Below are 23,345 nucleotides of genomic sequence, written 5' to 3' on the forward strand. Positions count from 1 at the left end.
CAGTCCGAATCGCTAAGAATAATACAGTTAGGCATGTAACGCAACCTTGTGACGGAAAACACTCTATGAGTTTTTCCACTTGATCTGTTTCATTACGAAGATATTGCTAATGTTGTTTAATGCCAATAGTTTCGTAATTTCTGAGGGGGTTATAAGAATGTACCATACATATTAGCGGGGCATACTGAGAATAATATAAAGGGTCCCAGCTAATCAGAATCAGACATGCATGTGAAAGGTTTTGTTTGTTTGTTTGTTTATTTGCCGCACTCTGCAATATTACAGCTATGTGACGGCGGTCTGTAAGTAATCGAGTCTGGGCCAGACAATCCAGTGATTGACATCATGAGCATCGATCCACGCGATTGGGCATGTGAAAGGTAAAGATTAAAACACCACTGATACACAGAACAGATTCAATCAGTTTATTTGAGGCAATCCTCTATACTACATGATTAGTACACAGACATTCATTTACCTCTTGAAGAAATGCGGGTTCATTTGGAAGGCACCGCCTGCAAACCAACATGAAAGTTAGTAAAGAAGCAGTTCATCTAGAACAGGGAAACCGTCGGCAGACCGGCGATGTCACCAAGTTGGTTGGCTGGTTGGTTGGTTGGTTTATTGTTTAACGCCGCACTCAGCAATATTTCAGCTATATGACAGCGGTCTGTAAATAATCGAGTCTGGACCAGACAATCAAGTGATTAATATCATGAGCATCGATCCACGCAATTGGGATCGATGACATGCATCAACCAAGTCAGCGAGCCTGACCACCCGATCCCGTTAGTCGCCTTTTACGACAAGCATAGTCGCCTTTTACGGCAAGCATGGGTTGCTGAAGAACTATTCTACCCCGGATCTTTACGGGTCCAAATGTTCTTTGATCCAGTTTACAACATTCAAGGTAAAACTTTCAAAAAGTTTTATGGTAGACAGGTGGAGGATGTAACGCATCACAGGCAAAAATTTTACCCGGTGCAATTCCCTATTTAGACTTGTACCATATGTTCTCGTGTGTTGTCAGGTTGAAAGATAAATTTCGTTGTTTATGCTGTCAGCCTGAAATGTTTATGTACGACAGATATATTTTTCTAAATTAAATGCCCATAATTAAGGGTGCATATAACACACAAGTGCGTATTATACGCGAATAAATAAGTCTTGTGTACATTCATCAATCGGAAGGGGTGCTAATTGGGATTGTTCACTTGCCAATATCTTAGCAAATGTCGCCGTGGGCGCTTATTGCGTCGAATACAGTATGTACAAAGCAACACTTACCTGTAGCCCTCCACGTGTGATCCTTCCTGACTCCTGCAGCACATGGTAAACGTAGTTATTCCTATGCCGCTCACTAATTACTTTCCTATGAGAAGAAAAGGTAGTACAAATAAGATTAGCTAAATGTCGATTTCTTGATAGGTGAAAAAACCCCAAAGTCTTCAGGCTTGCTCTAAAGATTAGTGTTAAATACTAAAAAACCGACCATTTAATATAATGGGTTGGGAGTTTAACCGTCACTTTATCAAGGCATACAACTATTTTCTCTGAAACATTATTTCAGGACCCCATTATGATTTCGTTCTTGTAGAACATGTGGTACAATTGTGATCAGATTTGCATTCTGAACAGCATTTATCTACTAATGTTGATACCATGATGCCGTAAAAGGCGACTATGTTTGTGGTGGGAGGCGACTTACGGGATCGTGTGTTGAGGCGCGGTCACCGTGTCGAAATTGCGGGGACTAATGCTCATGTCTATCATTGTCTGGTCCAGACTCGATTATATACAGACCATCTTCATATTGCTGGAATATTGCTGAGTGCGGCGTTAAATAACAAACAAACAAAGAAAGGATATCTCCTCTTACCGCAAAGACAACTCATTTACCTTGACGTGGTCAAGAAGTACATTGTGCCTTTGAATTTGGCAATATCAACGCATGGATCTTTGAAGTCTTTCACTGAGTAAGGTTCGATTCCCGTCCTTTCCAAGGTCTTCAGTTTCGGCGAGGGGTCGCACAGATATGCATGGTGGCCTAAAATGATGAATGAATGCATGTACTTACCGAACTTAAATTGACACAACATGGAGTCCCCATGGGGATTCCCGGGCCCAATTGTCCTCTGCAACCTATACTTGTCGTAAACATTCCCCAATCCCCTTTTCGGCGTGGATCGTTGGTCATAACATCAATCATTTGTCTGTCTGATTCAGACTTAATTTACAGACCGCCGTCATCGATTTAGAATTTTGCTGAGTGTGCCATTAAACGACAAGCAAATATCCATAATATATTTCTGCAACGGTAACGGTCCTTTGCACCAAAAGGTGCAATATGATTATGCTTTTCTTGAAGCGAAGAGATCACAAACGACAAACATATATTGCCTTTCTCAGTCATTATACTCCTCTTTAAGCGAAGAAGTGAGGCGAAATTGGGTTTAACGTCGCGTCCAAGATTATTGCACTTATATAGCAACGTGCATGTACGTGTTTATGTTGCTTGTACTAGTCCGGACAAATGCCGATTTATAGTGCTAGCTCACTGAGATACCGAGCCAAAGTTTACCAGTACCCCACTCAGTTAACTGACTCCGAGCCAATCAGTTCTTGTTTTAGCCTTTAAATGCCGAGCGCGAGACATGGTAACAACAAGTACCATCTTTTAACGCCTTTTGGTATGACGCGGCCGGGAACCGAACCCATGACCTTCCGCTCTCCGTGCGGACGCTCTACCACTAGACTACGGAGGCGGTCCCTTTAAGTAAAGAGATCACAAACGACAAACATATATAGCCTTTCTCAGCCAAGCAGCCACACGCACACACACACATCCCCACACGTGCATGCACGTCGCTATATAAGTACAGGGCAGTCGGGTAGCCCAGTGGTTAAAACGTTCGCACGTGCACGTGCATTATTTAATACCTGTGTCTTACATCAATGTTCCATGTGCAAATACCATGGATAACGTACAACAGACCTCAATGTTGATGTCAAGCAAAATGCCGTTACATCCTACGATTATGATACAACTCCATACAGACCGTGTGTGTGTGTGTGTGTGTGTGTGTGTGTGTGTGTGTGTGTGTGTGTGTGTGTGTGTTTGTGTGTGTGTGTGTGTTTGCTAGTCCGGAATATGCTTGTCGTAAGAGGCGACTATAACGGGATCGGGTGGTCAGGCTCACTGACTTGGTTGATGCGTGTCATCGATCCCAATTGCGGGGATCGATCTCATGATATTAATCACTGGATTGTCTGGTCAAGACTTAACAATTTTCAGACCGTCGTCATATAGCTGAAATATTGCTGAGTGCGGCGTTAACCAACCAACTAGTCAGAACTGATGTCGATTTATAGTTCTAGCCTAATGAGATACCATTCTGCAGTCTAACATGAATACCCAACTCAGACACAGTATTCTGACTCCGAGCCGATCAGTCCTTTTAGCCCCTTAATGCCGAGCTCCAGACAGGGTACCATACTTTAACGTCTTTTGATATGACGCGGGCGGACGCTCTACCACTTGACCAGAGAGGTTGTCTTGACGTGTTGTTATTATATGTACACATATACTGCCCTGTTTAACATAAGAGTGGCTGTAAATATTACATACATTCTTACCTTTAGGATCGATATACTTTATGTGTGAAACATATCTGTCAGTTTTCACGGTCATTCTGGTGGACATGTTCTTTGTGTTTCCATATTCCAGTTTGTAAAGCACGGGATCGCTTCGGCGCCAACGGCTTGTCTCTGACCAGAATAGATACCTTCAAGTGCAGTAGAGCAATAACATAATGATGATGTATTCTTTAGCCGTAGATTTTAATTCGTGATTGAATTGTAGCCACATAACAATTACCCTATATGTATATTGTAGATCTAGATTTTTCATTGCAACAGAACTGAGTGAGGTGATATTGTGCAAAATTATCATCATTCTATCGATAAGAAATACATTGTCATTGGCTCGGATTCTACATCCTCTCATATCATGGCAATTGTCGCTTAATATCCTCATGTAAACGTTTTCAAAATGAATCGAGGGCACTTCTCACACAATGCATTGTGTGAGAAACACCAGGACATATGCAAATAAGATGTGAGTGAGTGAGCTAATATTTAACGTCACATCGGCAATATTTCAACCATATCGTGACGAGAAGTTATACATTAATGATACATATATTTAGGCTTTATAAAAACCTGTCATCGAAGGACAATACGACAACGAGAGTATCACAGATTCGATTTAAAGCCAGTTGAGGTAAATTTAAAAGCAGAAAGAATAATATGTACCCCTGCTAAAGAATCTATAGAAAGACAATTTTAGACGCGGTGATGTGCAGTAGGATTCCGATCTCAAGCGGTTTATTATAAAACTGGTCCTAAAAACAGAGTATTTAAAACGGATGTTAGTGCTATATATATATAACAATAATGTATAATTCTCGAGATGGTTTACTGCGGTTTTGCAGTTTCCACGCACAGGCTGCTAACAGGAAATGTCTTAAATGTTCAAAGATATAGTCTTAGGTTCTTACACACACATTGCTGCCATAATCCAATCTAGGGTATATAAGACACCTGTATATTTGGCATTTGTACGATTATCGTGAAGTCCGAGAGCGCTTTCTCTTTCCGATGTTTGTTAAGTATGTCAGATGTTTTTTGTTTGCTGTTTAACGCCGCACTCAGCAATATTCCAGTGATTTACATCATGAACCTCGATCCACGCAATAGGGATCGATGACATGCATCAACCAAATCAGCGAGCCTGACCACCCGATCCCGTTAGTCGCCTTTTACGACAAGCATAGTCGCCTTTTACGGCAAGCATGGGTTGCTGAAAACCTATTCTACCCTGGAATCTTCACGGGTCAGTTTGTAAGTATGATGGTATACAAAGTTTATATCTAATAATGATATTCAACCAATATATTGTCAATATGGATAAATGTAATCTATCTATGACCTATCTATCGCATTGAAGCTTATAAGATGACAGTTATCGACGATCACTGTATCACTTTTCTTCCTACGACAGATATTGAAGAAAACTCTCACTTTGATACATATTCTTTCACGATATGGAGAATCCCTCTTTCGCCCTCATATCTATTCTACCACGTGTTTCGACGCTCACTTTGACCCTTTTACCCTATGTGTCACTGTGGACATTACTACTTCTTCTAACAGAGGTATCGCATATCACTTTCTACCTATTTAATCACAGATATCGTCATCGTATATATCCAAATTGTATAGAGTGATGCGCATGATATCGATCACTGGCTTGTCTGGTCCAGACTCGATTATTTTGGTTGGTTGGTTTGTTTTGTTATTTAACGCCGCACTCAGCAATATTCCAGCTATATGACGGCGGTCCGTAAATAATCGAATCTGGACCAGAAAATCCAGTGAATAATATAATGAGCATCGATCAACGCAATTGGGATCGATGACATGCATCAACCAAGTCAACGAGCCTGACCACCCGATCCCGTTAGTCGCCTTTTATGACAAGCAAGGGTTGCTGAAGACCTATTCTACCCGGTCATATAGCTGGAATACTGCTGAGTGCGGCGTTAAACAACCAACCAACAAACAAACAAATATTACAGGCATCGACAATGGCTTTAATACCCATTCTATAAGTCATCGATTATCCCTGTCACTTTCATACTTACTGTACCTACTATGCTGTACTGCTTACTTTTCTTTAGTTAGGATGATCATATTAATCGGCATGTAGACATTTGTTACAAGTACAGGACTCTTTTTCCCCACTTGCATCATCAGCACTGCGGACGACATGTAAAATACGACATCCTCATCACACTTGAGGAATTTGAGGTAGCCTGCAAATTTCCCACAAGAAAAAATAGTGAAATTGTAGTCATGTTCTTCGGATAACCATATAATGTACCTAGTTATCAAGCTTAAGCGTAATCCAAATTTATAAAGAAACCAGGGGTAAATGGCGACAATCTACAGCTATATAACGGCGGTCTGTAAATAATCGAGTCTGGACCAGACAATCCAGTGATTGACATCATGAGCATCGATCCACGCAATTGGGATCGATGACATGCATCAAGGAAGTCAGCGAGCCTGACCAGACGATCCCGTTAGTCGCCTTTTTGCAAGCATGGGTTGCTGAAGACCTATTCTTCACGGGTCCCGCTTTTTATAGCTGGAATGTGTATGAGTGCGGCGCAAAACAGTATTCGTATCACAGGTAGTGCAAATCCATTGCAGAGGTTTATTTGCCTTCACACTGTTCGTTATCAGAAACCATGATGATCTTGAGATGGCCGTTGATGTTATCCGTGACCTCAGAACAGTGAGTTGATCGTGTCAGCACTGCAAAATGTCTGTGTCAGGGCATCTCTTTCTAACATGTCTCCTGTTTTCCGCAATACACGCGTCCCCCCTAATGAAAGGTAACTAAATCTCTGTATTATTTTTCTCCATTTTCGTCATTTATTGTCTGCGTGTAAACATCACAAGTATATTTTTTTAACGTGTACCTCATCAATCCTATATCATAAAACATTGATCGGGTAGTCAGGCTCGCTGACTTAGTTGATGCATGTCATCGGTCCCAATTGCGTGGATCGATGCTCATGATATTAATCACTGGATTGTCTGTCCAGACTCGATTATTTACAGACCGTCGTCATATAGCTTGAATATCCACGCAATTGGTACTGTTCAGTGGAACCTAACAATTTATTCCAACAATCGAAGTTTTAGATACCACAAACTAATTACATAGATTGATTGTTGTTTAACGCCGCACTCAGCAATATTCCAGCTATATGCCGGCGGTCTGTAATTAAGTAATCGAATCTGGACCAGACAAACCAGTGATTAATATCATGAGCATCGATCCACGCAATTGGTTTGGTTTGTTTGTTGTTTTACGCCGCACTAAGCAATATTCCAGCTATATGACGGCGGTCTGTAAATAAACGAGTCTGGACAAGACAATCCAGTGATTGATATCATGAGCATCGACCAACTCAATTGGTGTCGATGACATGCATCCACCAAGTCAGCGAGCCTGACCACCTGATCCCGTTAGTCGCCTTTTACGGTAAGCATGGGTTGCTGAAAACCTATTCATGGGTCCCAACTAATTACAGATATGCATACCTCGTATAGGAATCCTTTTACAGTGCCATTGCGTGTCCTTGAAATGACACACGCTGCCATTTTGGAATAACCATTTTAGCTGAAGATCAGCCGTACAATACTCTATGCCAATAACTTTTCCTGGGACCTTTGTCTCCTGATACCCGAAGCAGTTGTAATACGGTAGAATGTACATGTAGACCTTCTTCGTGTCCATGTCTTTGATGAGAAGGACATCATCTCTTCTAGGGACATCTAGGACTAATAGAGGTGAGGTGAAATTGGGTTTAACGTCGCGTTCAAGATTATTGCACTTTTGTAGCGACATGCATGGCCGTGTGTGCGTGCGTGTGTGGCTGCTTGTACTAGTCCAGACTGATGCCGATCTATAGTGCTAGCTCACCGAGATACCATGCCCCAGTTTAACATGACTACCCCACTCGGGCACAGCAAACAGAATCCGAGCCGACCAGTCCTTGTTTTAGTCCCCTAACGCCGAGCGCCAGACAGGGTAACAACAAGTACCATCTTTTAACGTCTTTTGGTATGACGCGGCCGGGGATCGAACCCCGGACCTTCCGCTCTCCGGGCGGACGCTCTACCACAAGATCACGGAGGCGGCCGAGAAGATGACATGTTTGAAGGTGAAGATATCAGTGAAAATAATAATTTATTTCCTTCCAAGTTTTATTTCTTTGTTGTTTAACGCCGCACTAAGCAATATTCCAGCTATATGACGGCGGTCTGTAAATACTCGAGTCTGGACCAGACAAACAAGTGATTGACATCTTGAGCATCGATCGACGCAATTGGGATCGATGATATGCATCAACCAAGTCAGCGAGCCTGACCGCCCGATCCCGTTAGTCGCCTTTTACAAGTATAGTCACCTTTTACAACAAGCACGGGTCGTCTCTTACGACAAGCATTGTCGCCTGTTATGGCAAGCATGGGTTGCTGAAGACCTGTTTTAGCCCAGATCTTCACGGGTCACTTGGCTTGCAACCTTGGCTTGCCACGTTAAAGGCACCTCTAGCTAGGTGAATGTAGTACACTTGTTAAATAAACTTATGACTTTTTTTTGTTTCTTTGTTGTCTAACACTGCACTCAGCAATATTACAGCTATATGACGGCGGTCTGTAAATAATCGAATTGGGACCAGACAACCCAGTGATTAAAAATCATGACCATCGATCTACGCAATTTGGATACGATGACATGCATTAAGATGGTCAGCGAGCCAGACCAACCGATTCCGTTAATCGACTCTCACTACAAGCATTGGCTGCTGAATACAAATTCTAACCTTGATCCTCACGGGCTGCAGCGCTGGTGGTACCTGTAGGCGCTGGTGGTACACTAGTTGTATTGGTGCCATTGCTCTCCGTTTCCTGAAAGACATAAAATGTTCATTTTCAGCAATATTTAACAAAAGACTAAATATATAGAAGATCCATAATGGTCGTTTTAGAATGGTTAGGGAATCCATGCAAGACTACCCATGAAGATCCGGGATAGAATAGGTCTTCAGCAACCCATGCTTGCCGTAAAAGGTGACTATGTTTGTCGTAAAAGGCGACTAACGGGATCGGGTGGTCAGGCTCGCTGACATGGTTGATGCATGTCATCGATCCAAATTGCGTGGATCGATGCTCATGATGTCAAACACTGGATTGTCTGGTGCGTCAACCAAGTCAGCGAGCCTGACCACCCGATCCCGTTAGTCGCCTTTTACAGCAAGTATGGGTTGCTGAAGACCTATTCTACCCCGGATCTTCACGCGTCCGTAAATGTTAGTAATACACTACCTGCCATCGCGACCCAAGAAGATTCCGGGTTAGAATGGGTCTTCAGCAACCCGTGCTTGTTGAAAAAGGCGACTATGCTTATAAAAGGCGACTAACGGGATCGGGTGCTCAGGCTCGCTGTCTTGGTTGATACCTGTCATTCATCCAAATTGCGTGGATCGATGCTCATGATATTAATCACTTGATTGTCTGGTCCAGTCTCGATTATTTACAGACCGCCGTCATATAGCTGGAATATTGCTGAATGCGGCGTTAAACAACAAACCAACCAACCAACCAACCAACCAACCAACCTGCCATCGCCAACTTCCGAATAGCAAGAGTATCCAAGAACTCTCGTTCCTTTCGGGATATAGAATATCGCGTCCAATTCCAGGGCACTGACACTGTATGATGGTCAAGTTGAGATACATTGGATTTCCCCGAGTCAAACTGTCAACAAGACAACTAAGGTCAGTTTGACACGTGTACGACTTGTGCACTGGAGTTAACCCGTCAGTAACATCATGTAGCCTTCGAAAGCCAGAAAAACGAATGGAACTATCCACTTTTGCAACAATAACATATGTTATCAAAATTGCAATACCACACTGGAACTGCATATTGTCTGATCTTATACCTTACGCTTGCATCATAGATGTAAAATGAATGTCCCGTTAGAGACCAAGATATCAACAAGCATAGTCTGCTCAATTATGCATCTATAACGAGTCCTTCGTGTACAAAACATGTTTATTTTGGGAAACAAAACAGCAACGCGTACGTAATATTAATGATGTGTCCACTGATAGTGGCAACGTGGTTTTATCCCATCTCAAATATACTCAACAACAAAAGTTCCTGTGACACCAATATTTTAGTGTTTTTTTCAACCAAGTGAAGTTTGGTTTTCAATATTGTAGTACATGTATGGAATCACAAAGTCCCAAAAACGCAACTGCTACAGAAAAGCATGCATTCCATGCAAAAGTTGACTTTTATAAAATGCAAGCCCCATGCATTTCACTACCCAAGAATGGGTATGAAAACATGTGCGATAACGGGATTCCATATGTATTGTTTAGCACCTTGCTGACAACAACAACTCAGAAAAACAACAAAGTGACACTGCAAACACGAAAACGTCGTTTTTTCCGTATATGTTCATTGGACGGAACAAACGACGTTATTTGGACGTTTTCAAACCATCGTTTCTCCGTCCAAATAACGTCGTTATTTGACATCGGAATTTACTCGAAGAGAACGATATCATCAAGCTCCTCCCTTTCGTGATTGACATTGTCAATCAAGCAACAGTGTCTACCAGTATTTCTACTTCTGAGATTTCATTGGTCAGTTCGCGCGTGTTAGATTACAGGCCTGAGTTTGACACTGCACTCGAAGCGTTTAGCGTAAGTACTGAAATCAATCGTTCTGCGCATGCGGATTACCTAATGCCTTGTCCAAATGTTCCGTTCTGTGCGTGCGCGATTTCGCGTATTGTTTCCTAGATTTAATGTCACCATTATTTGACAATGATTCATAAACAGTTTCGTGATAAGTCGTACAATTCCAAACTGGTGATGTCTAATGGACTAATGCTTTGTCTCTAAAACTAAAAAAGGGAAACAAGTAACTCCATTTAAAATGAAGAGGAGCCCCTGTGGTATAGGAGATTCCGAGATGAACCTATCCTTTGGCTATCTAGGCTCCTACCCAAACCAATCCAAATGAGACCCGAAAGCTTATTTATGCTGTATAGTCATATGCAAGTGGACCAGAATTATACATTGTATTCCGGCCGATTGTGTTCCTGCATTTACTTTTAAGTCCGGAAAAAGACATAAAAGGGTAGTTGTTGAATTTAATTATCAAATGTTGCCCTTACACTAATCTGGACGTACTACTCATTGATCTATTTATGTCATCCTATATATAATTTAGATATACACGATATATCATCTTAACAGTCAATTTCCGATGCAAGTAAATGAATAAGTGTGTTTTACGCCACAATCAGTCAAAGACCAACATTGTCCGGTTTGATGACACACAATCTACCAGGTAGCACGGACCTAAATAATTTTGATTTACCAATCACTGAATTGAGAAGAAGTGCGTTACGAAGCTCTCGCACTGTGAGGCACCCATTCGCCGGCACACAAAGTCAGCGATCTAACCAAGCCACCGAACCAAAAATAAAAGTCTGACAACTGTTAGTCCCGATCATGTATTTTGTGTACCCCACTGACAAGTGAAAAATGGCACGGCTCCCATGGCTGTACAATTCATCTTCTTCTCCTGCTTCTTCTTCTTCAAGATGAATGTTTTATGTAATTTCCAACAGGCCCACATTCACACACACACACACACACACACACACACACACACACACACACATTATTAAATGTATCCTCGAGACTCAGTAAGAAACTAGACATAACTGCCTTTGTTCTGTAAATCTCACTAAGTTTCAGCTTTCGCCTCTTCCTTCTTTGGAATGAGGTTTCACATTTGTAAAATGACCTCTCTTATCTGCCTGTACCATCAACTTAACTGCCCTCACCCCCTGCAGTTTTCCCGTCCCATATTGCCAAGCAGGTCACCCACAAGGAGGAATACCGCCCTCCCTCAGTCCAACTGTACTGTGCCTAGCACAATATGTTGTGAATACGTAGCCTGCTGTGGCCATACATTTTGTAACAATTTGGCAACAGCCAATACAAGTCAGTTTTATTTCAACAAAAACGGAAAAAGTCGGATCCTACTTATTTTGTTGATACCATAACAATAAATCAAACCAATGGATCGTTTGAGCTAGTATGAATATTAAAAATATTTAGCAAGTGGATAGTCAAAACTCCCTCTGTTGGTCCCACGTGAAATGTTCTTCATATATACTGTAAATCATTAACGCAATAATAAGTCAGCTCATTTATGCGAGTATAGAACCCTGGCCTAAAATGCGTCAAGACATTTAACAGAGTATCCTTGCAAAAATCACAGTAGACTCACAATTTAATAATGTAGTATTGGCTGTTAGCCGTTCGACCGAATAATATCAGTTGCTAACTTCAACTGTTCATCTAATTTCCATTATTGTATGTTACATAGTAAACATGTTCATGGGCTTCTTCACTGGATGTATAGTGTGGAGGACTACTTCACTGTAGGATAAGTAACATAAAAAATGATGATATTATTATGATGGTATTACCATTATTATTCCTTCAGATTATTAAAACAAAGTTATTATGTTTTCATATTAAACATAGAGAAAGAGGTATGGAGATTGTGGCGATTATTTTTTAGCATCGGAATTGTTAACATAATTCTTAAAGATATTATGATTTGTTTGTTTGTTGTTTAATGCCGCACTCAGCAACTTAAGGATATTGCAACATACATACATTTCGGTTCAGTTTTTTTTTTTTAAATTTGTATTATTTTGCAAATATTACAGACACCTGAAAAGTGATATAATGATGTATATTCGCTATTCTTAAAAGTAAGAATGTGTACCAGAAATATTGCACACCAAAGGATAATCATATTTCAATGACACTATTCTACGTCGAAGTCAACGGTATTTGTGTATGCTATTGCTACATGATTGGTATTGACACGGATACGTCATGATAAAGGAATGAGAAATTGACATTTGATGATATAAGATAAATCACAGAGAACAAAGAAGGAAACGATATTTATTTCACGTTAAAACATTGTTCTATCATGACATGGAGATTCGAACATGCACTCGCAACTTGAAAACGTCGTAAATTTGACCTTATTTTTGAGAGGTGTGTATCTAGTGAGTTGTTCCAAATAGATGTAACTGGGGAAGGTAGATAAACGCAATGCCCAAACAATCGCATCCGAAAGTGAGAGCGATATGAAAATCGGTATTGGGAGAAAAGGTACAGATAATCGACGAGAAAATGGTGAGAATATGCGGGAAAGACCAAATTCAAACCCTCCTGTTTGACATGGCTGCGGTCGGATTCTATTCAAGGAGTCATCATTTTTTAAGTACGGGTAAATATTTTAAAGCGTGTACTTTTTCCTAATTTAACACCCTTACAGACGCTGTACGTAATGTTGATATCGCATATAGAAATACATGAGTCGGGGTCCTTGTTTATCGTCGTCTTAATTACATAACCATATACACTGACATTATATCTTTTCATGTTTATCAGTCAACAAAAGCGACATAAGCATTTCCATTATCATAAGAAACCCTTGCCAAAAGTAGCGGCAACTGCACGATCACGACAACACCAGGAGCATGTTTCATGATTCACGATAAAAATGATGACACTGGGTGCTCGCAAAGGCGCGAGCTCATTCCGATCCACTGGTGGCACCCGCCACAAACACATGCAAAGGCAAGCCAATTGTTCACCCGAAAAGGCAGAGAATTGCATCAGACATCATTTTGGTCAATGATACGTCAAACCCGGAAATGCCGTCTACACGTCCAACAAAGCCCAAGCCAGGACCGAAATCCTTTAAACCCGCACAAAGTTCTGTTAATTACATACATTTTCCCCTAACTTTAAGTAATCTATACCAGTTCTGAAGTAAATTGTTTTACCCGTATGAATCGTCTTATGTCATTTATTGTCGGTAAACAGAATATGCAAACTTTCTGAAAGTAATGTGTGATAAGTCACGCACCAAACCTATACTCTCAATATAGTATGCTGCTCTTACTTAACAAGATTAACAAGATACGTATATTAAAGTGACATGCTTTCCTGATGCGCTATCATTTTAATTTGAAATAATAACATAAATAGTTACCACTCATCTTTCAATATTTTTCAAGGTTGGGTTAATAACAAACATATTTGAATATATACAACAGCTATACTTCCTTATCTTCATACTTAAAAGCATCAGGTTTGCCTGTCATAGAGGGGGCACGGGTGGCCAAGTCGTCTAAGGCGCCGCGATTCGCTGTGCAGAGTTGCGTCCTTTGGGCACGCCCGATACCTATGATTGTGGGTTCGAATCCCTGTTCGCCCTCTTTATGTTTCGAGGTTTCTCAGCACCATACCCGTGCTCGTGGGTTTCACCGAAGTGGTAGACGTCTGAGACCTGCATCACTTCGAGCTTTCCTCCAACATAAAGCTGACACGCCGCAATATAACTGGAATACTGTTAAGGGCGGCGTTAGACCCAACTCACTCACTCACTTATCTGTCATACAGACCCCGAAACAAATATGTCCAATACAGCCCAATATTTGGCAAAATGAAGAAAGTCTCTTGGCTCCTTTTTATTATATTTTATAACTATTGTTTAACAACAGGTATTTTCGGTAAAATATGTTCATTTCAGTGATTAGATGTTATTCCAGCTTCAGGTCTGTGGTACGTTCACTGCATCAGCGTTGACATTAAAACGATATTTACATATATAAATACATATAGAGGAAATGCTTAGCACTTACCTTTTAAGGAAGAGTGCAGGATGACTTGCGTTATACATATATACGTATATGGACATATATGTATGGACATTTGGATGAATATAGATATTTCCTTACAGAAAGTGTTCGTAGATGATTGTTGAATGTGAATGAAGAAAATAGAATAATTATGTGAGTAATCGGGTTAATACCACGTTTAGCATATATTCAGCCATATTGCGATATTTGTTTCCAACACACAAGACGGACCATGCAATTATGACTTGAATTTGGACCTTGCTTTCTGGTGTGATGTAACGCCCCATAATCTCCTGTCGAAAAATAGCTTAAAGCACGAATAAGGATCATGAGATGATACTGATGTATACATCTGGGCATATATTTGCGTAGTATTACTACGTTAATTCATCGGTATATATGTATTTTGCGCTAAAGGATATTGTAGGATCGACGCAGACATGCGCATACAACCTATTCACCTGTGATGTAATATTTAATGCATTTGTCTTTTGACACATATCGATAGGAACATGGAGAGTCTGGCTGAAGATATATAGACATGCATGGGATCGTTTGGATAGTTGTACTTCACGGCTAGACTAACGCTTAGTCTCTGAAAATATATTATTTTGATTAAAACGCGAAACTATATTTGAATTTAAAAGGAGCCCCTGTTGATCATCTTGGCTTATTTCATGTGGGATTGTAGCATTGCAGAAAGGCCTCGGCGCAAGGGAAAACCCATCAGATACTAGTCACTACTTCTCCCTATCCAAACGAAAAAAAATTACAAAAAATGTCGCAAGTGTATATTTTTAATTCTTCTAATTTTCTATTTAGATACATGTTTTAACGTTACAGTAATAAATATATTTTTAAAGAAATAAAACAGGGACATAATAACTACAACTTTATGTGAGCGCGAGTAGCTTTTTTGGAATGAGATGAATAAGTCTTATAAAGTTGTAAGCTTCTTCACAACCGTGTAACTATGAATTGACTTTATTGGGTAATCAAAAAAGAGATAGGACCTAAAATAGCCAAATTTCATACGATTTCACTTGTCCACCATCTTGGAAGCAAGGCGAAAACATTTCAGCGCGTTTGAAGCCACTGAGAATGCCCCCTGTAGAGTTGGACGAACATTCTGCGGTGGCGCGGCTGAGTTGACCAGAGTCTATCAGCAGTATTTCCTGTCCATGTTATTTAGGTCAGTTGTGTGTGTGTGTGTGTGTGTGTGTGTGTGCGTGCGTGTGTGCGTGTGTGCGTGCGTGCGTGCGTGCGTGCGTGTGGGGGCGTTGGGGCGTGTTGGGGGGGGGGGGGGGGGGGGTGAGATTGGGGGGATAGATGATAGATTTAGCAACAAGTAAGGTCATCTTGAGTGGGAGGGTATTCGCAGATGGATTAGCATATGAACTATGATTCTCTTCAGGCAGAAAATGAGGATCCACGATGTTCGACCTGGTAGAAGTGTATTATCAAACCTCACTGCATTGGTTTTTTGACTAAATGTAGCGTCAAAACAAACTCATTCATTTACTTGAACTGAATGTTCATCTTAATTGTTATGGATAGTCAAGGGCCATGATCCAGAGAACAGGGTGTCATTAGATAGAAATAAACTAAGTAATAATAGGATTACCAGAAAAACGGGGTTTTACACACAAGCCAATAAACTTCGCTCATTAACACCAGAGTAAGTCAGTACAAGATTGAAAACTGCCCCATAATTATGTATGACATGCTTGTCGGATATTGCTACATATATATGTGAAAACAAAGTTATTAAAATGAAGAGCAAAACTGATGAAAGTTAACAATAAACGTGTATACGTGTTATATCGTCACTGCAAAAATAATGATCGTTTTTCTTTAGTATACGTTATATCTGTATTAGCGATATTGTCTTTGTTCCACCGGTGAGTCAGCGTTAGCCGTACTATCTCGCAGTATAATTGAATTTCTGAAGACATCACGATACAGTTTTTACGATGCATCACGTCTGCACTAGCGCTTGATAACAGCCTTGTGTTTGGATGTTTCAGTGGTTTAAATCGCTGCTCTTGATATTGTTGATTAAACTTTGATACTATGAACAATATAATGTTATGTGACAGGTTGACTTTAGAACGGTAACATACTAATAGTATATAGGATGACATAAACAGAACAATGAGAAGTTCGTCCAGATTAGTGTAAAGGGAACATTTAATAATTAAAATAATTACATTCAACAACTCCCCTTTTAAGTCCATTTTCCTGACTTATAAGTAAATGCAAGAACAATCGGCCGGAATACAATGTATAGTTCTTGTCCACTTCCATATGACTATATAGCATACAATAAGCTATCGGGTCCCGTTTAGATCGGTTTGGGTGGCAGCCTAGATAGCCATAGAATAGTTTCATCTTGGAATCTCCCATATCACTGGGGATCCTCTTCAATTTAAATGGAGTTACTCGTTACGATTCCGAACCTTCACGTGACTGTGTTTATGAACCATTGTCAAATAGTGGTGACATTAAATCTAGGAAACAATTCGCGAAATTGCGCATGCACAGAACGGAAAATTTGGTCAAGGCATTAAGTAATCCGCATGCGCAGAACGATTGATTTCAGTACTTCCGCTAAGCGCTTCGAGTGCAGCGTCAAACGCGGGCCTGTAATCTAACACGCGGGGACTGACCAATGAAATCTGAGAAGTAGAAATACCGGTAGACGCTGTTGCTTGATTGACAATGTCAATCAAGAAAGGGAGGAGCTTAACGCTATCGTTATCTCCCAGTAAATTCCGATGTCAAATAACGACGTTATTTGGACGGAAAAACGATGGTTTGAAAACGTCCAAATAACGTCGTTTGTTCCGTCCAATGAACATATACGGAAAAAAACGACGTTCTCGTGTTTGCAGTGTCACTTTGTTGTTTTTCTGAGTTGTTGTTGTCAGCAAGGTGCTAAACAATACATATGGAATCCCGTTAACGCACATGTTTTCATACCCATTCTTGGGTAGTGAAATGCATGGGGCTTGCATTTTATAAAAGTCAACTTTTGCATGGAATGCATGCTTTTCTGTCGTTTTTCCGTCCAATGACCATATACGGATAAAAACGACGTTTTCGTGTTTGCAGTGATAGTGTTGTGTTTCACTTTAAGAACAGTTGACACTTCAACCTTGATGATCAGTTTTGCCTAGTTTCATCTTTTCAGTATCTCTCAACGTATGTTTACAGAGTTTGGACAAATAAGGTTTCTCGTATATTTATCAATGGTGACGTTTATTTTGCGGTTCAGTATATTATTATCATTATTATTAACGTAATATAAAAAAAGTATTTAGCAAATTCATGTTCGATAGTGAGGCTTGTATACATAATTACTGCACGTTTGTGTTTTCGTAACACTTTGATAAGAAAGAATGGAATTAAAGCTGTATTATTAAGAACACCGTGATCTGAGACAGTACTGTTGTAGGTGCAGATAGACAGCTACATTAATTTACACAAAAGAAACGTAATATGCGATAAAAGTTTGGTCAATAAGAACAGCTGTTATGTTACATGCAATGACGTCACACTGAAGTAAGATAAGGACAATATTTCGTTGGTGGATGTGTTTGTCGAATTAACAGGATGTTGGTGTTTATTTTTCTGCTACTACTTCAGATAGTACATATTGAAGGTACAAACGTAGAATATCGTCAATATTCATCCGAATTTGATTTTTATCTGTACAATGGGTATTCTTTGCTAAAGCAGTGTCCATTGTACAATTCCGACTGCATCATGAACATGTGTAACTCGTCTCGCTCACTCACCCGGTCACTCACTCACTCATAAGCATAAACATAAATAATACCGTGATTTAACTGGAATACTGTTCAATGTGGTGATCAACCCAAATCACTCACTCATAAGCATGTGTTTGTGAAGTACTATCAAAAAGTGATGATAGCAGGTATTCGCGAAAAGGTTAGCATGCCTTTATCCTGCTCCACCGGCGGCACCCGTCATAAAAAACATGTAAGTGCAGCTGAACAAATTGAAGTCAACAAAGGGAATTTGATCGGACATTATTTTGGAATGCCATCAGCATGTCTCCTATGAAACACTTCGAAAGTTTTACTGAGGCCTTCATTAGTGTAACAAACACACAACTTTTGAGCAAGATCTGTACGACGTTCTTTGAATCAAATTATCCTGAACCTCTGAAGATGGTCACCACATTTTATAGAATATAAGGATTTCTATCACAATATAAGTATAAAAGAACGACAGTTACGCCACACCAGCGTAGTATCAATATCGGAGACATGATTTAATTTGATTTGATACATACAATGAGCATAAACTAAGATTTCCATTTCCATAGAATTGTGTAGTTGTTGTTTTTTCCTCTTGAATATTTTACAAGAAGCTTTCAGACATATGTTAGATTTATATTGGTCACCATAGATACCGGATACGCTTAATTCCCAGGCGATCGCTGTCCAGATGCATGGATCCGGTACGGTAATTCCTGCTACATGTTTATTGGTACCCCGGAGACATGGATGGAGGCATCGGTAAGTATATGTATGATATCCATAAAGGTTGTAATACACAAAAAATAAAAATATTTATGTAAATATTTATGTAATTCATCAGTTTTTAAGACAGACATATATGTATCATGAACCGGAATTTTTACCTAAACATTGTACCATTGCTATAATATTGCTTCCTAACATGTTCATAGATTTTGGTTTAAAGAACTAAACGTTGGAACGTGTGAAGAAGCAAATAACAAACAAAGCTAATTTCCTTTTCACGGTTTCAAATTTTTCAAGCGAAAACAATTTTGACATGACATCCTTTGTATATCTAAGAAGGAACCTCACATACTTACATAATTTTCATTTTATTGGTCACGTCGCTTTATAAGTGCAGTAATCTTGAACGCGACGTAAAACACCATTTCACCACCATTTACAGAGGTAAACATTCTACAAATCCACCAAAGAGGACTGCCACTTAAATCCCATTCAATGTCAGCTGTAAAGGCATTGATCAGGCCTTGAAATATAAAGGAACAAAATACAAATAACATTTTTAATAACATAACGTCTGCTATATATAGTGAAAATGTTTTAAATAAGCAGGTACATGAAATCACTTATTCACGTTTGTGCGACATACATGGACCATTATTGTGATGCTTCAGCAAAATGAACATTGTGGCTAACGAAAAAATGTTAACATGGAAAAGCAATTATTTATTAATAACAAACGTAATACAGCACGTCCCCTTATGGTGGTCATAGTGATAACTCATATTGTGGCTTGCATTTTCTTATCAGGTGTGCCGTCAAGGAAAACTGACATGAAACATTTTGTTGGCGACTAGTGTTACACAATTGTATATTTGTATTCATACTGAATATCAAAGTTTTACATATGCACAATATCAACCCAGTGACACTGGTGGTAAATGTTTAAATATCTTGACGTTTTTCAGCAACAATGTGTGTCGATGGGAGCGGCTTTAGCAGCTATCGAGACTGTCGAAGAAAATGCATTCATAACTGGTTATCTGAAGGTGTTTGGCGGTAATACTTAAAGTGCACATGATGAATGCAAACTATATATACTCTGCACAAAACGAAACGCAAAATTAGTAAAGTCGTAAATATCTTACAGAGTGTTGTCGATGTCAATACAAAATTAATACCGAAAATGAATTGATTATTTCTGCATATATTGGGATTGATTTATTTGGAAAGAATGAGGTACTGCAGAAATTTAATGCCCAGATGGAAAACTCGCAAAAACACAACCACGTGAGTGCCTGGCGCTGAAACACACCAACATGACATGCACGTGCATCATCACTTGTTAGCTATGAAAACGTTGGGTTTCATTTGCATGCCATCCTAATCTTACAGCAAGACAACAGCTAAAAAATGCCACCACTAACTTAATCCTCACGCTTCAACGTCATCAGCCTACCGAGAATCATTTTGGTCGTAGCCAGGTTTTTCCACGAAGCACCAAGCACAATTACAAGAAAGTGGAACCGTTATCGGACATACGGAACAACAAGTGACCTTCCCAGATCCGGTCGACCAAGTATCTCTACTAGAGCACAGGACAGATTCATACCACTACGTCACTCGAATCACCTCGGCCACCTCTACAGCTACGACAATGCCAGGATTGCGTAGGATATCAGCCCTGACATTTGGGAACCGTTTTACGGAGCTGAAGTCGCTAGACGACCAGTTCGAGGTGTCATTTTGACGGACCTGCATCGTCGGCCTTGACGTCAATGGTGTCAATGTCACAGAACATGGCCGCATCTGCGATTGAGACAAGTTTGGCAGAGTAACGAGTAACGTTTTATGCTTCGCCGTGCGGATGGTAGACGTCGTGTTTACATACGTCTCGGAACGTTCTGCAAGATCTGCATACAGGAAGTGGACAGATTTGGTGGTGGTAGTGTGATGATGTGGGCAGCCATCTTTTAGACGTGTAGAACAGACTTGGTACAAGTGCTGGGGAATTTAACGGCACAACGTTACACGGATGAGATTTTTCGCCACCCGTCCTTCCCGTTATCCAACGCCCGTCCTCACACGGCAAGACTGACAACAGGAATCACAGGGGCGGTCGGGTAGCCTAGTGGTTAAAGCATCCGCTCTTCACGCCTAAGACCCGGGTTCGATTCCCGACATGGGTATAGTGTGTGAAGCCCATTTCTGGTGTCCCCCGCCGTGATATTGCTGGAATATTGCTAAAAGCGGCGTAAAACCATACTCACTCACTCAGGAAACACAACATCCAGATCCTGCCATGGCCCTCCGGGTCTCAAGATAAAACTAACATGTGGGGGATGCACTGTATCAACGACTGCGAGCACGTCAGCAACAACCACAGAACAGTGTGCCACTCCAACAGTTGGCACAAGCACTGCAGTCATTCCCCAGGCCACAATTCGGGATCTGATTTCTTCCATGGGATCGGACGACGATGCCAGCCAGTTTAGGACTTTAATGGTGGCCAAACAAGATATTGAGAAGAGATGACCTTCACCTTGAAAATCTACTGTTCTATATTGGAACCTGGGTCAATGACAATGATGAGTGCGAATTTTGAACAATCGATTACCATCTGCTTAATATGTATATGAGACATCAAATATACATTTAAAAATACGTTTGCGTTTCTATTTTTGCTGAGTTTATTTTACGTTGTTATGACACTTCCCATGTATTAGATCAAGTGCAATTTCATTTGTGCAAACAGTTATAATAAATTATTTCAACATGATAGTACACATTCGGTTAATTTTTAATGCACATGCAGATATTGGTGCTGATATGAAGACATGGATAGGTGGCAATGACATCGAGATAGAGGGAATATGGAAATGGTCCCCGAGTGGAGAACGTGTGACATACACAAACTGGGAACCCGGCCAGCCTGATGGTTGTGCAACCTGTGGAGACTGTATGGTCATTTGGCCCGATTACAACTACAAATGGGGTGATCTACCGTGCCACATACAAGAAAGGTTCATCTGCGAAAAACAGTATGTTTTATTGCTGATATTACCCGTAATGAGTTTGGTGCTCAAGTAAACTATACTGTTATCATGAAGCGATGCAATCAATTGGTTCCTCGACTGCCTTTTAAACATCGTAACCTTCATTTATATTCTATAATTGTTCACGGCTACAAACATTACCAATTGCAAGACTTCATTTCACTGTGTTAGATTATTGCATAGCATTCCTTTACTTTTCAGGATTACTGACGGAGGCCTTGTTGGATAATCACCATGGTGATATATTCAACAGGCGGGACATAAAATGTTCTCATATTAAAGTGTAAAACCTGGCAAATTGATTCTTTTGAGAGACAATTGACATCCGATATAGATAAGAGACCGCATTTTCACTCAGATGTTGTAACAGTGAACCTGGATGGATTCTACTAGCTGTATGTAATCACACGTTGTCAGTATACAACGTAGCTGTATGTAATGGTACATGGGCATGTCATGGTACATGGACACACGCAGTGTCAGTATACAACGTAACTGAATATGATCGTACATGGACACACACGGTGTAAGTATCCAACGTAGCTGCATATAATGGTACATTGACACAAGCGTAGTCAGTTTTGGACACGCGGTGTCAGTATACAAAGTAGCTGTATATAATGATTGTGGACACATGGTGTCAGTATTCAACGCAGCTGCACATTATGGTACATGGACACAAAGGGCGTCAGTACACAACGTAGCTGTATATAATGGTACCTGGAAACACATGGTGTCAGTACACAACGCAGCTGTATATAATGGTACATGGACACACACGGTGTCAGTATAAAACGTAGCTGCATATAATGGTACATGGACACACACGGTGTCAGTATACAACGTAGATGTATATTATTGTATGTATCTCATGTTCAAAAATGTATTATTGGTATCTGTGGTGCTGGTACCGTTTTGTCGTCATTGTGTAGCTTTTGTGGAGTTATTATGAATATCAAATACATGTCTTTGAATATGGACTTGTAAAAGAACTCATCATTGAACCATATGCAGTCTAACCAATTTAATTGGCGTGTATGGACATATCATTCAACAAACAATCAAACAAAAACTATCATTAAATACCTTCCAACAATGAGAAATTAAACTTATATTGTCTATATATTTTGTTATATTTATAACATAATTTGATTCATAAGTTAATTATTGCGTTGCTTTCTTGTATGTCATTCAATGTTCATGTTCAAACCCCTAAACTTTGAATATTTGATTTTTCACAAATGGTTACCTTAGTGAGTTGCCTAGATCTCTCGTTAACTACTCACACGAACATATTAAAAAAAAATGTTTTTACTATCATATTTCAGTTTATTTAATTCATAATACGAAATTAATAATTCATTTATCACAGTATAG

The 23,345-nt window shown here is 40.0% G+C and overlaps 1 protein-coding gene and 1 long non-coding RNA gene across 2 annotated transcripts; both read left to right on the forward strand.

Annotated features, from left to right (window-relative positions):
- Positions 1 to 17,987: 17,987 nt before the first annotated feature.
- On the forward strand, positions 17,988 to 21,852 carry LOC124139341 (galactose-specific lectin nattectin-like; the record flags this gene model as incomplete). Its single annotated transcript, XM_046506345.2, has 4 exons — positions 17,988 to 18,065; positions 18,863 to 18,948; positions 19,881 to 19,971; positions 21,728 to 21,852. Coding segments are annotated over exons 1-4 (351 nt in total), but the record flags the coding sequence as incomplete, so codon positions are not given.
- An 11-nt stretch (positions 21,853 to 21,863) lies between these two features.
- On the forward strand, positions 21,864 to 22,266 carry LOC125376949. The gene is made up of 2 exons (XR_007219418.1): positions 21,864 to 21,953; positions 22,170 to 22,266. It is a non-coding gene; the product is annotated as an uncharacterized LOC125376949 (long non-coding RNA).
- Positions 22,267 to 23,345: the final 1,079 nt, after the last annotated feature.

This window comes from Haliotis rufescens, unplaced genomic scaffold (genome assembly GCF_023055435.1).
Source record: "Haliotis rufescens isolate VD_foot unplaced genomic scaffold, xgHalRufe1.0.p SCAF_8, whole genome shotgun sequence".
Lineage (NCBI taxonomy): Eukaryota > Metazoa > Mollusca > Gastropoda > Lepetellida > Haliotidae > Haliotis > Haliotis rufescens.